Here is a 17003-nt window from a genome sequence, read left to right on the forward strand (position 1 = left end):
TTCTTAGTGCTGAAATGCCTGGGAAACTGCTGTATATGCTGGTGACCTTAAGAGCTGAATTGCAAATATCCGAAAGGCAGGGAAAAAAGCCTGTTCTCTCAAAAGCACACTTGTCCACCCATGCAGAAAGGAAACAGTTTTCACTCAGGACTCCCAAAATAGTAATGCGGTATTAATGAATTATTTGTAAAAACAGTGTTTCGTTGTGACTCTGTTATGCAAGAAACATTCAAGCCAAAGTAAGGGTGTGCCTTGTAATGCCATAGCATAAAGGTGGTAGTGTATGCTGCAATGCTCCTAAAAGTGTTTCTGTCCCTTCTCAATATTAAACGCAAACGTACACTTTTGATAGCATAACTATTTCTGTTAGATCATGTAAGCATTGTCTCTCTACATGTTTGTCCTTCTTCTGTGCCCATTATTTGTTTTCATAACCCATACAGTGTGTAAATCCCTCTTGTGCTAAGCATGCACTCTGGGCAGTCTTAGTTTGTGATCTGTGCAATGTGTTTGTAGTCACTGTTGTTACAGTGTTCTGAAATAAAAATAGATTGTAAATGCTTATCCGTTGGTCACAGTGGGCAAGGGTCACACTGAAAAGAGTTCAAAACCAATAAAGGTTAAAGGAGGCGTGTGACTAAATGATGGCAGTGGTGCCCAAATAATGTTTTCAAGACAGGGAACTGATTTCACATATACCTGACCACAGTCCTATATAGACAGTGATGGGGTGGGAAGAAGAATCATTTAGGGGCCATATAGATTGTACTTAGAGGAAAAGAAGTAAAGACAGGTATCAGACTTATTAGTGTACATTAAAACCAGTAACAGTAATAGAGTTGAAATTTGTAATTTCTTAGTAATGGTCTGTTCATATAATATGTCTGATGCATAAAACTAGTTCACAAAACACTAAACATACCCATATGGACAATTATTACTGAAGTTAAAAAGACAATGGGAAAAGCAATTTGATCCTGCTGCAGTACTATGTGGAGATACCTCAGACTTGTGGGGACCAGTAGAAATCTTTTGGTATTGAATCTGAAATAGTTTTTCAGTTGTTTATTTCACATCACAAAATCTCTTCTTCACTAGGTGTATGTTATTAGACTAGCCTGTTTGCTTTCAGCGTAGTTCAGTTCTTTAGCACTGGAAATCTTGCTTTTCCTTCCCTTCTCTCCAGGTGGACTGTATGAAAAAATCTAGATAAAGTTTTCTGTGGAAAAGTGTGTGTCCTCCTTTATTCACTCATAACTTATTAATGGAGATTGCTTCAGCTTATCTCTTGGAAGGAGGAGAATACTTGGACATTTTCAGTGCATTAACAGGAAGCATATTGTCCCATCTTCCTGACAGGCTTGTCTCTCTCTTCCATGTTGTGCCCAGGAATGCGCAACATCTCAAATTTTCCCTTTCTAGCAAAGCTTCTTGAAGAAGCACAAACAGCTGCTCATGCTTTTTTATTCCTAAATTGGCTCTTCTACAGGGGAATTAAGAGAAGGGAAATTGAGGGAGTCCTGCTGGGCAATAATCTGGAGCTCACATTAGTGGAGCCCAGATCCTCAGCAGCGCTATCCTACCTTTCATCAGGGTTTGCCGGCTGACTCTCAGCATGAAAGTGTCACATCAATCAGCCGTTAGCTGAGGTGGAGCATGGGTAGAGCGAGCTCTCCAAAGGCTGCGTGAAGGGATCTGGGCCAGGCTGGTAGCATGAGGGGCAGGGTGGCAGGAAGACATGTGGCTCCTCACCATGCTGTAAGTGAGGTTCATGGGCATGTGGCCTGAACGTGGCAGTGGTTGTTCACCAGTATCAGTTCTGAGCACACATTTTTAGGACAGTCTGCCAGGAGTCAATATTTCTTGGAGAAAGCTGGTATTTCCAGTAACTGCCTATGTGCACGGTTCTTGCTGTGGTGTTTGTGGCAAAGTACTGGTGATTTATATGTTGTTAGTTCCTAGCTGCACAACTGATTATACCTTGAATGATGAAGCTCCAGTTTCTCTTCTGGGAAAGGGAAGGGAGTTATGAAATGAGGTCAACAACATTGGACAGAGAGAAAACTAAGACCTGTGCAGAAGGTGAAGCTATTAGCAAATCATCTTGCCTTACTGATGAAGAGCATAAGCTGTCTATGTTTAGTCCACATGGGCAGCTTCAACCATAGTAGTCTTTAAAGGTCTCTTCCAATCCAAACCATTCTGTGATTCTGTGATAGTTTCTGTCAGATGTGAACAAACAGTCTAACTTAAGATATGTCACAGACTGCCTCAGAACTCCTTAATGGAGATCAACCAGGCAACAGGAAGAGATTAGGTGCAAAGCACATATCCTGTACTACAGCTCCTCTTGTGGGAGAGCGGTCACAGGAACAAAGAGAAGGTGCACTTAGAATGAGAAAGGTGGCATCCAACGCTCTCCCCCATCAAATATTATACAGTAGTAACATGAAGAATTCAAAATAAAGACTTAACAAGTCCATGTTTAATATCTTACTGCAGTCCATGGTCAAGGGCAGGAAATACACCATTGGCTCTCACAGCATTGCACATAGCAGCATTTAATGTCATTCCAAGTAATTACCAGCTGATCAAACTTCTCTATATTCAGTAATTAGATCATTTAATTCTATATCTTACAGTTACACCTAATAGTGGTATGCATCACTATTATCATCTTGTTTTAGTTCTCTCTGTTTTGCAGCAGCAGCTTCTGCATCCTTAGAGGTCCTTTAGCTCGGCTTCCATGTCTGGAGAAAGGGAATGTCTTGGAGTAGATTGCCCCATTGCTCACGAGCAAGATGAGGAGACAATAGCAAAGTTACTCTGAGCTTTTTGGCTCTTTCTGCTGCCTTTTTCTTCTCCCCTTCTCTCCTCCTGAGAGGATGAGGCTTCCCATTTGTCTTCTCAGTGGTAACCCTTACTGACTTCTTCCACCTCACTGGTGGGCAATTAGGTGTGCAAATGAAACTTTTCCATGAAGTGAGATAAATATTTTCTAGAAGGATAGTGTTTTGCATGCTGTCCTAAGATTGGCCCCACCTTGAGTTGTAGTAATGAATAGATCAATTAGATTTCCTAATTTCATGGCCATGCTTACCAGTATTGTTTTGTTCCCTCTCCTGCTGATGTCTCCTATGTGGGATACAGCACAAAGTCATGAGTATGTAGCAACCCCTTTCTTTAGTCTTTCTGTAAAAGGTGTATGTAATACCCAGTGTTGGTCTATATGAGATGCAGTGATGAGGGGTGTCTGTGCTCCTTGCTCTTTCTACCTTGCCCTTGTCTCTCTCTGCTCTTTATTCTGGTTCTTCCTTTTGTGTACATCGATACATCTGTCTCAACATTTGGATTGCTTTGGTGATATGATCCCTGTTGGTTCTACCTTACATGTTCTGATGGGCCGGGATATATTGTATTCAGGTACCTGATTGTACATGGCTTTCCTGTCTAGGTTGTCCCATTTAACATGTACATTCATGATTTTTGTTGTCTCAGGAGCTCTTTGTCACTCTTTTTTTCCAGGGGTCAGGAACCAGCATCTGTTTAAATGTACTAACTGCAGGACAGAGATAGGATCTAGTTCAGAGATTTTGTGGCATTGATCTGATTCTATTATGTCATATTTCCAGATAGGCACTTAAGCTCTTCTTTTTAGTGGCTGGCATATAAAAGCAGTACAGATTACTGTTCCTGCCTGGCCTTCATGCTGCTCATAAAATTACAAACATAAAGTAGCAGAGTTCAGTCCTTGCATACTTGCATGTTTCTTCAGGCAGATGGGGGAGATGGCCCCATGGGGACAATTAAAGAATAAAGTAATAAGGAAAAATGTCAAGCAGAAGAGAAAAATATTATGCAGAACATTTCATGCAGTGATTCTGGTTACCCCAGCATTAATAATCAACTGTATAAACACACCCACAAAATCCTCAAGCAGATTTGTATATTTATAATTTATAAACATGTATTTTCTTTGGACAGAAACCGTAACGAGCCAAGATGAACATATCGTCCAGTGTTTACAGTAAAAGATGCTGGAGAAGCCAAGCACAATAAATATTTTAGTCCCATAATCTGGCTGTTAACGAGGAATATGACTACCTGCCAAATCCATCTGATGTTATAAAGATTGTGGCATATATTGAGATTTTTTTTGCATGATTTCCTTAAGCATTTACAGGTTTAGAAGGATAGCAAAACTATGTGTTGCTATAGACTGTCATTTTCCTGTGGGTTGGTTATGTCAGTGTCACTTCAGCTCATCAAAGCTCCTTAAAGAGGGGTTTGCGCATCACTTCCCCCAGGGACCAGCAGCAGATTCATTTAAAAGCACTAGTCACAGAATATTTTCCCTGGATGATGTAACTGAGAGTAGTATTTTGTGTGCTAAATACAGACACGAAAGAGTTCCAGGAAGAACTGAACTGACTCTAAAATTTCAGTTTAGAAAAAAAGAAGAGAGTAAAGTTTGGCTGCCCAATTGTGCTCAGACTGAGATGGAAAATTCTTACAGACTTCAGTGAAAGGGTAGTAATGTGGAATAATTCTTCCAGCTTCTCAGACATCAATCCATAAATATAAATCTTGATGACATCAGTAGGAGCACTGATGTGTTGGAAGTTGGACCTGGGTCAGAGCAATCCCAGGCACAGCTACAGGTCGGGCAGAGAAGAGATTCAGAGCAGCCCTGCAGAGAAGGACTTGGGGGTGTTGGTTGATGGGAAAATGAACATGAGATGGCTTCAGTGTGCGCTTGCAGCCCAGAAGGCAACCGTATCCTGGGCTGCATCAAAAGGAGCGTGACCAGCAGGTCGAAGGAGGTGATCCTGCCCCTCTACTCTGCTCTTGTGAGACCTCACCTGGAGTATTGTGTGCAGTTCTGGTGTCCTCAGCATAAAAAGGACATGGAACTGTTGGAACAAGTCCAGAGGAGGCCACGAGGATGCTCAGGGGACTGGAGCACCTCCTGTATGAAGACAGGCTGAGGAAGTTGGGACTGTTCAGCCTGGAGAAGAGAAGGCTGCGTGGAGACCTCATAGCAGCCTTCCAGTATCTGAAGGGGGCCTATAGGGATGCTGGGGAGGGACTCTTCATTAGGGACTGTAGTGATAGGACAGGGGGTAACGGGTTAAAACTTAAACAGGGGAAGTTTAGATTGGATATAAGGAAGAAGTTCTTTCCTGTAAGGGTGGTGAGGCACTGGAATGGGTTGCCCAAGGAAGTTGTGACTGCTCCATCCCTGGTGGTGTTCAAGGCCAGGTTGGACAGAGCCTTGGGTGCCATGGTTTAGTGTGAGGTGTCCCTGCCCATGGCAGGGGGGTTGGAACTAGAAGATCTTCAGGTCCTTTCCAACCCTAACTATTCTATGATTCTAAGTTGTACACACGCTGAGAGGGGTGGCTTAGGTACACTTACTGGTGCATGGGTGTGATCTATCCTATCAGGTGGAAAAAAAACACTGCTGTCTCTTAATGCTTTGCACCAGATGAGCATTTTCAGAAGGAGTTTTCATGTGCTCTAACATTTTTGTAATGTTCTTTGTTCTTTTGGTTAATATATGCTAATACATTTCTCTAGGACATAGTGAATAAAGACACACCTCAGTGATCATTTGTCAGGTCTTAATGGCCTGATAAGAGCTATCAACTCAGCTCCAGGAAAATGTGTGCTGCATCTTATGTTCTGTTGTTTGACTACCCTGAGGAAAGGCTCCTAGAGGGGCACACAGTTCAGACATGCTGAGCTGCTGCAAAGGATAGGTAGCATAAAAGAGAAATAGGAGAACCATTAACCACTGAAAATAAATGCACCTTTTATCTGGTGCTCTAACACGCTATATATTGCACACTAAAAGCCCTATTGCTTGCCACTCAAGTCAGTATTTCTTGATCTTAAATGCTAATGTAAAACGTGTTGGCTCTTGAAAATAAATCCTTTTTATACTGCTAAGGTAACCAAATTTCCTGATTTTTATTTATCAGTTCCTACAAAACCTGTCATTAGAAAGAAGCAGTAACTGACATGTTATCCATCACTAGAGGCACCCTCCGCAGGTTGGAGTCCCTAGATGAACTGGGTGGAAGGATGACTCATCTGTGATCCTGTGGCATTGCTAGGCTGTCTCTTCCTAATTTTTACTCCTTTTGCTGATTACCTCCCTCCCTCTCTTTTCACTTCCCATTTTAAAGCCTTTTCTAAAAATATATCCCTCTTTCCTGTAATCTCTTCTATTCACTTTCAAATTTACCACTGATCAATGTGTTGCCTGAAAGAGGTAATGTGTGCATGGTGGCCAGTAAATCCTGAGGGCTAGATCGCTTGTGCTTCAGTGCTGGCCAAAACTCTACAGCAGCAAAGAGAAGAAATGGGTCCTAGTAAACAGCGATCATTCCCTGAATGCTCAACTCTGCTGTCTATTTGCAGTCAGGTGCAACCAAAAAGGGGTGTTGATCCTTCAATGTGTGCTTTGCTTATGACAAAATCTGCTAAGAGTAAAGAGAAAATTGGCTTGGGGTTTTCTGTCTCACCTTCCCAAACAAACTTTTGCACTGCCAGGTTAAGGCATGCTGCCTTGGAATTGTTGTTGCTGTATTTAGGGCTTGGGTTATCATGAGCTTTGAGATGTTTCATCTTCTAGTCTTGATGTCAACCATCTTATTTGTCCTTTTTTTCTGCTAAAGGGATTTAAAAATCAGACCACTCATATTCAGCGCTATAGAAGCAGCTATCCAAGAGAAAACAGGTGGCCTCCACTTGGAGCCTGGAGGAGATGTGTAAGCCGTTTCAGAGCTGTGCTGCTGACTTTTAAAGGAAGGGTGCCAATGTAAAGCAATGAAAAGCAATTCAGAATTTTTGCTAAAGCTTTTAGTGTGTTTCCCCACAGCAGCTTGCAAATCTGCAATCCTTTCCCAGTTCTTCACAAGCTGGGCACTGTTATGCATACAAATTTTTGTCCTTAGTATTAAAGGAAAATTATCTGACAGTTGCAAAGAAATAAGTAGTAAGTCTTAAGTTCTAGGTACTTCAGTAGTAGAGCATACCTCCTGAAAAATACAAGACTTTGAAAGGTATAAGCACTAAGGAAAGTTTAACACACACACAAGTTCTGTGTAACTTGGCTTCAAAGCCTCTGTCTCACTGTGCCTTAGCTACTACAGCTAATGCCCTTGGGAATACAAGAAGTTCACTAAAGTGTGTTTTAATTTATATTTCTAGGTTCTTGTTGATTAAAAATCATCTTGCATATAAGGATTGGAGTGAATACTGATAACTGATATGGCAAGTTCCTTAAAATCCTGCCCAGAGTTCAGAGCACGACAGTGAGAATAGGAGAAATAATTGAAAACGCTGTGTTCCAGCTACTGTATGTGTCTGTTCCAGCCTCCTGGAAGACACAGCGGGTGGGATGTGTGGAGTGGTTCCTCCTCATTTGTGGGCGTTGCACTGGAAACTCTCATTCAGAAACCATTATTCCTGCAGGTGTTTTAGCGATGGCCAAGTATGTGTTAGCAGCTTTGGAGATGAGTTGTCCCTGAGGATTTTCCGGTGGCTCCTATACAAATACAAAGTACTTCTCATAGCTACGGCTGTTATCTGTGATGAAGTTGGAGGCTTTAGAAGCTGAGCTAATTATCAATTTATTCACAGAAAATAATGCTGACATTTCCAGCATGGATGTTACAATGCTGAGCATTGCAGAAGAAATGTAGCCAGGCTGTTTGCCAAGTCCCATAGCTCTATTCTATAGCTGTTTTCCAAAGGCAGCGGTACAAATGCTTTCAGTTCTTGCACAGTTGCCATGATTTTCATCTAATTGAGCTACTAGGGACAACAAACAAAGGAATGTATCTGAATTAGGCTCAGATTAAATACTTTTATTTTGACATACTTGCTTTTGTTAATAACTATCGCTAAGAATTTCTTTTTTTTTTCTGGGTCAGAATGAAAGTGAAGACACAGTCCAGAAAAGCTAAACAAAGCTGTTCCAGCAGCCTGCTCTATGGAATATTATGCAGTTGGGTATCTGTTTCAAAGAGGAGCCACAATTATTTCTAGCATAAATATTTAGATAGTTGCATGTGCTGAGAAACAAAGACTATTCTAGGTGTAAAATTGGGTGGGATGTCCCTCTAGAATATCACGTTTTATGTGGTTTAGGTTTTGTATATATCGTGGCAGTTATAAAACAGTGCACAGTCTGTTCCATTAAAAAGGCTTATAACATTAATCCTGAATTTCACCCTTTCTCTTGGCACCTAATTTCCTGGCGCTTCATGGGAAAATCTCTCAAATTTCTTCTGGGTTGCCTTTAGGAGTCTTGTGTCCAGATGTTACCTGTCTACTCCTGCATCCCTGAATCAGTATGTTTAGTGCTCTGTAAATCTGTCAGAACAGTGGCTTTGTGAGCAACATTGCATTCACTGTCAAGGATGAGCAATGATTACGGGTATCAAGAAGCAAATGTACACTGCAGGTTTTGCATGCCTCTTTCTAATGATTTTTTTCTAATTACAGAGCAAAGAGATTGCGTTTCAGCTTCATGAAGACTTAATGAAAGTACTTAACGAGCTTTACACAGTAAGTACAGTTACTTACTTAGCTTATCTTATACAAGTTCCATATCAGGCTTCTTTTTAAGCTTTAAATGGCCTTTCATCTAGGAAGTTACCCCCCAGTGGAGATGGATATTTTTGTCTTTTTACACAAGTCTAAACTATCTCTTTTGGAAAGATACTCACTTGTTTGGAATACTTATGCTAATGCCTTCAATCCTTTTTCCCCCCAGACTATGCTAAGCTAGTTTGTTAGAAGTTTTGTTGGTTATTAATGAGACATGTCTACTCAGAGTTTACCAGAGCAAAGCTTCTTCATTTTCTGCCTTGTTTTTGTCCATGCTGCCATCTGCTTGGTTTGACTCATGGACTACACTTCAGTAAAAATCGTAGGTGCTTGCAAATCCAGTGCTGTGCTGTTACTTATGTGCCCTCCTCTCCTCCTGACTGGGATGAGTATATAATGAAAAGAAAGGTGATTGTGTAGGCTTTTCATACCATTTAGGGAGGCAAAAAAAAACCCCACTATGAGCATTCTGACAAACAGCTGATAACCCTTTGGAAAATCTCTTGTCTGCCTCTTTCCCTGTCCTCAAGATTTGGGGGACCATAAAAAGAAGCCACAATATTTGCATCAAGAAACAATTTGTGATCTTAGTTCAGGAAGATGGCAGAGACCACCTCTCCTGACACAGAGATCAGTCAAATATTACTACTTTTCTGCATCTTGTTGGGTTTTTCTTTTGACCCAGGAAAATTGTGCACCCATTAGTGGATGGGTTGAAGAACATTTGAACTCAAGAGCAACTTAGGTGGCAAAAAGGAGATCCAAAGAAAATCAGACCTGTCTCAATGCCCTGGGTTCTTTTGGATTGTGGTTATGGACACAGATTCCTAAAACCTACCTAAAAGTGGGGTTTTTTTTTTCCCTTCTGAAATCACCACTGATTTTGCAGGGTACAATACTGCAAAACCTTGTTGGCTCAGGCCTGTAGTCAATGAAGTATGCTGGGATCAGCTTCTGCAAAGTAATGATAGCTGGAGACAATTCACACAGCTGCAGGAGATCAGGGACTGTAGGAGCCATTGCTCAAGTGGGGTTTCAGTGGTGAGTAAGCCCTGAAGATAGTCTTGTTTCAATTAAACAGTGGCATAACTCCAGTGCCTGGTGAGGCGCAGGATTAGTGCCTGTGCTCCCAGGATAGGAAAACAGTGAAGCATGTGCTGAAATACTTCGCTGAATCACCAGTGAAAATCTGCAGGACTGTGCTTCGCTATTTTCACTCTTCTTCACACTAGTGCTATATGTTCCCACTGATGGCTACAGATTAATTCAGATATTAACTTCCGTGTTACAGCTTCCTGTGAATGCTAATTCCTTTCTCAGAATTTAAGATTTCTGTAAAATAGGAAGTTTTTTGAAATTAATAAGATACAGAGCATGTGCACAGTTTGAATTAGGTTACGACTGCAGGGTGGTTTCTTGAGATGGAATTTACTTCCCCTAAGTCTCAAACATCTGAAGTGTAGGTGTAAATATCTTAGCTTGTCATCTGGGTTCCAGTTTTAGTCACTGGAAATCACAGAATTATAGAACTGCACACAATACTTCAAGTGAGGTCTCACAAGAGCAGAGGGGCAGGATCACCTCCTTCGACCTGCTGGTCACGCTCCTTTTGATGCAGCCCAGGATACGGTTGCTTTCTGGGCTGCAAGTGCACACTGAAGCCGGCTCATGTTCAGTTTCTCATCGACCAACACCCCCAAGTCCTTCTCCACAGGGCTGCTGTGAATCTCTTCTCTGCCCAACCTGTAGCTGTGCCTGGGATTGCTCTGACCCAGGTGTAGGACCTTGCACTTGGCATGGTTAAACTTCATTAGGTTGCCATCAGCCCACCTCACAAGTGTGTCAAGGTCCCTCTGGATGGCATTCCTTCCCTCCAGGGTATCAACCGAACCACACAGCTCGGTGTCATCGGCAAACTTGCTGAGGGCGCACTCAATCCCACTGTCCATGTCAGCGACAAAGATGTTGAACAAGACCGGTCCCAACCCCGATCCCTGAGGACACCACTCGTTACTGGTCTCCAGACGGACATTAAGCCATTGACCACAACTCTTTGCATAGATTTGAGAAATCTAATATGGGGAGATCAAACCCCTTTGTCTGATCACATGCAAGCATCATCTTCCAATAAAATGATCTACACCATTAACTCCATTGTCCAGCTTTCCATTGATTGCAAAGGTCATTGATTACAGCTAGTCAGCTGCAGATGCCCACATTTAGCCAGATACAACCCATGCGTAGTAAAGTGATGTATGGTGCAGAGTAGCATCTGTTCCACTGCTTGCATACTTAGAATGATCAGCAGAAGATCTATGTATTACATCTGCTTGTGTACATAAAGGTGGAACAATATCTAGACAGATGGAAATCTCATGCACAGGTTTTTAATTCTGTGTGGCATTTGTTGTTTATGGAATAAGATCATAATGGCCTTACCAAGCAAGTATTTACAATTTTGATCTCTGGGGGCTATGTTTCTCAGTCACTTACAGAAAAGGAGAAGTCATCTTCCTGTGTGCCCCATGATTTACTGGGGGGGGAGGGATACAAAAAAAATACAAATTTTACTATTGTAAGATAAATCTTTGTGTCCAAAAGAAAGGAAATTGATTTCAGATCTGTGAATAGTATACAAATATCAAGGTCTCTCCCTCCTACTTAGTTCTGTTGCGGCTTTTTTAAGGAATGGTACCTTCGTGAGGCATAACTGTTAAAATGTGAAGCCTTGCTGGACTTCAAATACCTCTAAAGCATTTGAATGAGGGGAAAGTATTGGCCTTTAATGTGTATGAAGAAGGGTTCAATAAGTCTGTTTACTTATTATTGTCATTCCTTATCGCACAAGAAAGGTCTGCAAAGTAAAGTCACCTTCCAAAATTAAAAACCAAGCAACAAGTTGTGCATAAAAGTGCGCTGAAGAGAATGAGAGACTGGAATTAAAATCACTAACAGCTAAGGTAGTAAGAAGTTCTTGTTTGGAGACACAGGTCTATAGTCAATGCAAAGAAATTGCATATTTTACTTGTTATTCCTTGAACTCAGGTAAAGAGTGGGTCCCTTAGGCACATGTATTAAGATAATACATGCCTGGATTTCTGTGGGATCAAGGGCTGAACTAAATGCTTGTTTCACATCCAAATGATGAGAAGTTCTGCCGCCCATCTCTAGCATGCCAGCCAGTCCTGAGGCTTCACCACACCTACTTTCAGGCTTCTCAAGAGCCAGGTGTCTTGAAACCAGTTCATCTAGAATGATCCGGAAAAAAATGGCATGTTTAAAAGAATTGCTACTGATTATCAATACTAATTAAATAGCTGAGCTTCATTCTGTATATTGCAAGTTCCACAGATTATGAGTGGTGAGTACTTTGAATTGTGCATGGCTTCTCCCTGTCTGTGCTAGCCAGTTGGTGTTTTCAGGTCTGCAGCATCCCAGCTCCCTGCTCATCTCCCTCCTACCCTATCAGCCAGTGTATACTAGCAATTAGTCCCGTGTTTTACATAAGAATATAAGCTGTTGAAACTAGAGTGAGGTGTATCTTTTGAGTGAATGGGGTTGGGGAAAGAGGAGCCCAGTTAGTTGTGTGGGGTGACAAAGCACGGTTTATTTCCTGGCAGTTACAGGAATAAGAGTTGGTCAAACTGAAAGCTGTAGCAGGTTTGCATTGGTAGTTTTTGTGAACTTAGAGATTTAGAGATCCTCTTTCATGTTGACATAAGGAGGCAACAGATTATTGATTTTATAATAGATCCTCTTTGCAACAGTGAGAGCCCCCCAGTCAAACTCTTCTTCCATTTCGCTGGAAAGCTAAAATATCGTGTATTATCGGATCAAGTACTGGCATATGGCAATAACGTCTGAGTTATTTGGAATGGCAGGAAACAGAAGGTAGGCAGACATTTTTCTTGCAATGGAGGGAGATCTCCACAGGCTTTATTTAGGAGTCAGGGCATATTCATAAATGACCTCTGAAGGAGTCAGGGAGGGATCAAAGAGGTAATAAGTTTGCTAAAAATACAGAGCTGTTTCGGCAATCAGAATGAGAACAAATGGTAGAGAAAAGTGATGCACATCGTAAAAATCCATCTTCGTGTCTCCCACTTGGTTTTCCAGATTACTCCTACTGGCATCACACTTTTCACAAGCAACACAAATGTAAGGCTTTCAGAAAAATGGAAAAGTAGGGAGATTCCAAAGCAAACAATTTAATATTAAATAAGACAGCGCTGGTGTGCTGCTTGCATTTTCCATTGCTTTATCTTACTCTGTAAAAATCTTGGCTATTTAATTTCTCAAGGTAGTTGCTGCCAGATTTTCTTTCTTTGCTGAAATAACATAGAATCTGGATTCTATGTAGAAAAGTTAAGTTCAACTTACTGTAGCACACCAGAGATCTCAGAAGGTGAAATGAGTAATTCTGTACTGGTAGTAATATATCAGTGACAGTTCCTAGAAATACATCAGAGGTTGGTTTGGAAGGATGCTGAAACAGCTATTACTGGTCTTGCTTAACTGCTAGAGGCCACTGATGTAGTAAAATTGGCATAAGGTTTTACTTATTTCTTGGGGGAAAGTGTTGGCTAGCCTGATTTAATGAATCCTTTGCAACTCCACCTTTTGATAAGAATTCACAACAGAGACAATTCTGAAGCGATTCAAACATGGTAATTGCAACAGGGATGAACCGCTGTTCTGGTAAATGCCAATTTCCTGAGAAACACTATGAAAAAGGTCTTAATTATGCAGTTTTGTTATAAAAATAAAGCACATGGTAATTCCAGTATATTTCAGGTTTGTAGCATTCAGTCTTTGTTATGCTGGGGTAAGAGGGTTTCTAGAAAAGAAGTATGTATGTAGAAAAGGAAAGCCAGCGCCTTGCTATGGGACCATTCCTCTCTTGTAGCCCACAGAAGTACAGCAACAATTACTGTCTTGTTGATGGATTTGCCCAGATAACAATTTAATGGGTTTTAGTGGGTTTAAATTAAATAATTACCTAAGGGTTTACTCTGATGTGTGCCCTTCCCTGTGCTAAGTGCTATCCTCTGCCCTAAGCCTACTTGCTGAGCTCTTATGAATGATGCTGAAAATCTGGCACGCAAAACAAGACGTTTATATCACTAAGTGAACAGTCTGTCACCTGCAAGTGGGAGAGTACATAGTTTGGGTAGCATAATTTTTTTCATCTGCTTGTAGTCTGACTTAGTTATCTGACAAAAATCTCTGGTGTATATCACTGGATCTGCAGAATAAACCTGCGAAATTAATAGGAGATAAACTCACCATTTAATTTCCTAAGGGTGCTAGTACACTTGTTCACTGCTACAGAGAAGTGCAGCATGTGTCACGGTGACAGTTCAGCATCTGCAAAATTACGACCTTGCTCTCTCTTTTCAGTGTATACTTGATGGCTGATCAATAAGCACTTTAGGGACTAATTTAAGTCAGTTCAGTGATGGATACTATCACAGGATAGTCTATCAGTTCAACAGTTTGGACATTTGAGAAGTGGTATTGCTTATTTAATCAGATTGTTTGTTGCTTGAGTGTATGGACATGTTACATATTCACAGATCAGAGATCTGTGGATCTCAGAACTCTTCATACAGTAAGACTACAAGAATTATGAAAGCCTGTTACCATCCTTTACACTATCTTAACAGTCTTTTAAAAGCTCCAGAGAGAAAAGATGGTATAATATTAAGGAAAAGAGTCATCTATGCAACTTTGCATGCAAATTCTAAGCTAATTTGTTGAGGAGGCATGCACTGAAATACTTGGAAGCCAGCTCCCAAGCTTGTTCCCATTTATTTTCCTTACATGTTTGTCTAATGCTTGCTCAAGTTAACTTTAGCTGCTGCAACATCAGCTCTTAAAAAACATTGACAAATGAAAAAGGCTGGAACTGTCAGCTTTCCCCAGAGGCTTGCAAAATAATGATGTCACTAGAGCATGAGATAAGCAGTGCTATCAGCATAACAGACTGAACAGGAGTCAAAGGCATAGGCTGATCACTGCTCTGTACATAGTCTGTATTGATTTTTAAGCTTGTGTGGCTCTGGTAGGACAAACCCTGACTGTTATCCAGCTCTGAATGCTGCCAAACGGAGAGCTGCTTTTTCAATTCTAGTTATCTTGTGCAGAGTTTGTTATGAGAACATAGATTTCAAGTAGATATCTGGGTTCACCATAGAGACTATGAGCTCCATGTAGTTCTCACACTGACTTTCAGTCAGTGTAGAGTGAGACTGATTGGTTTTGTGCTATAAGCAGGCAGTGCGAGGAAGGAATACTCCTCAGTGATGTGAGGTTAGCAGAGTCAGCATGGAGACATCTGAGCCTCTTGGTGGGAGCTGGTAGTGATACGGTTGTACGCCTTCTCTCAACAAGGAGGCAAGCTGAAATGTCACAGCCACTGCAGAAGGACATTTATGCCCAGTTCAATAAGCAACATGGCACTCAGAAAATGTGTTTAAAAAACTTCAGTGCTTTACTGCTTTTGTGAAGCAGAACAAATCCTTATTTCACCACTTTAATGGGTTGCTTTGAGGTGTGCTATTCGGAAACCCTTGAGATATTATTAGTATTCCTTCTGCAGGCAGCAAAATTGAGAGGTCACAAAAGAAGATGACTTGACGAGGTGGTAAGACACATGGGTTAACCTTGTGCCACCAACTAAAAAGTCTCTGGATCCGACACAGAACAAAAGACAAAAATAAAAGCAAACACCTGTCGCTTTCTGTAAAGAAGGGCTTAAAAAGTTGCATAAAGTGGCCAGAAGAGAGGAAAGAGAGTAAACCCTTGGTTTTAACTTCCTTTTCTCATCATTTTTAGTAGAGCCATATCACTTTCTTTGCTTGTTAGCTTTATTTTCTGAACCATTTCTTCAAGAAGTGCATTTCTTCTCTTTGCAGTAGTTCTTCCATTTCCATGTGGCTGTGCAAGTTAGACTTCCTGCGCAGAGATTACTGACAGCTTTAGGAACCTTTGTAACAGTGCAGGATACAGCACTGCGTGGTCAAGCTGGGAGCTGTGCAGATCTCAGCTCTGTGGGCTTGCTTTCTCTGCCCATGCCAGGCTTTGTTGGTTTTGGAGGTTTTGCCTCATCCATGCAGACTGTGAGCTGCTGGGGCAGCGACTGTTCCCAGTGGGTGTAGGCAGGGCTCGGGCAGGGAGCTCTGCACTCTGGTCAGGCCTTGGAATGCAACTGTACTATAAAATAGCAGCAGCAGCAATAACAGTAAGCCCTGCTCTAGGCAGTTTGGGTAAAAACAAGGCCAATCTTTTTGATGGGCATCCCTGTTTTAACTTACTGCAGGAAGAGTCGCCTGTTTCATATTTAATCTCAACTATTTCAGGTGTATCATAGATTCATAGTTCATAGAATTATAGGATAGTTTTGAGTTGGAAGGAACCTTCAAAGATCATCTAGTCCAACCCCCCTGCAACAGGGACACCTAGACAGCTACATCAGGTCGCTCAGAACCACATCCAGCCTGGCCTTGAATGTCTCCAGGGTGGTGCGTTCCCCACCTCTCTGGACAACCTGTGCCAGTATTTTACCCCCTTCATCATAAACAATTTTTTCCTCACATCCAGCCCAAATCTCCCCTCTTCTAGTTTAAAACCATCACCCCTCATCCTGCTGCATCAGGCCCTGCTAAAAAGTCTCTCCCTATCGTTCTCATAGGCCCCTTGTAAGTATTGAAAGGCCACAACAAGGTGTCCCTGGGGTCTTCTCTTCTCCAGGCTGAGCAACCACAACTCTCTCAGCCAGCTCGTGTCTATCAACAGCATGACATCAGTATTAAATAGTGGCAAACCCAGTTACAGCGTATAACATACATGGTTATGCAAAATTGCAGCTCCCTAAAAGCTTCTTTTCTCCTGCACAAGACTTTAAGTAGGCATCAGTTCAGCTATCACCTGACATGGCATGTGGTTGGTTTGAGTTGATCCACACTAAGCCATGCTGCAGCAAAGTTGTACTGTCTTACCTTTAGAGTCCTCAGCGTTACCACTATGGATGCTCCTTAGACTGGCTTAACTACTCAGTGACAAAAGTATTCCCCTCCCTAGGGAATATTTCAAGGCAGCTCGCCAAACTAATCTGTCTCTTCTGTGGGTCACACAAAGCTCTTCTGAGGGAGGAACAGGCTGTGTCCTTCAGAGGAGATGTGAATGGCTTGCATGGCCTCGACCCAAAAGTAACATCTGCTGGCAAGAGCTCTGCTACCCTGTGAAGAAGAGAGGAGGCTGCTGGCTGCCTGAGGATGCCCTCCTGCTTTGTTCTTTGCTTGAAACTGAAGACAACACCAGAAAAAATTGGGGTTGGGGGGGGGGGGAGGGAGAGGCACATGGATGACTGGAATGACTGC

General features: G+C 41.8%; 1 protein-coding gene across 5 annotated transcripts in view; it reads left to right on the forward strand.

Moving 5' to 3' along the window:
* The window catches only part of SRGAP1 (SLIT-ROBO Rho GTPase activating protein 1), a 141264-nt gene that overhangs the window by 72857 nt on the left and 51404 nt on the right, over positions 1–17003 (forward strand). For all 5 annotated transcript variants that reach the window (XR_009745971.1, XR_009745972.1, XM_061467841.1 and 2 more), the window contains exon 4: positions 8518–8580. Coding sequence is in view for 3 of the 5 variants with exons in the window: in XM_061467841.1 (XP_061323825.1) it covers positions 8518–8580 (63 nt within the window). In the remaining 2 variants the exon portion in view is untranslated. The remainder of the gene's footprint in view (positions 1–8517; positions 8581–17003) is intronic.

The sequence above is a fragment of the Pezoporus flaviventris genome, unplaced genomic scaffold (genome assembly GCF_033815535.1).
Source record: "Pezoporus flaviventris isolate CSIRO_AGI_PZ_B2104156 unplaced genomic scaffold, CSIRO_AGI_Pfla_v1 ptg000045l, whole genome shotgun sequence".
In the NCBI taxonomy this organism is placed as follows: Eukaryota; Metazoa; Chordata; class Aves; order Psittaciformes; family Psittacidae; genus Pezoporus; species Pezoporus flaviventris.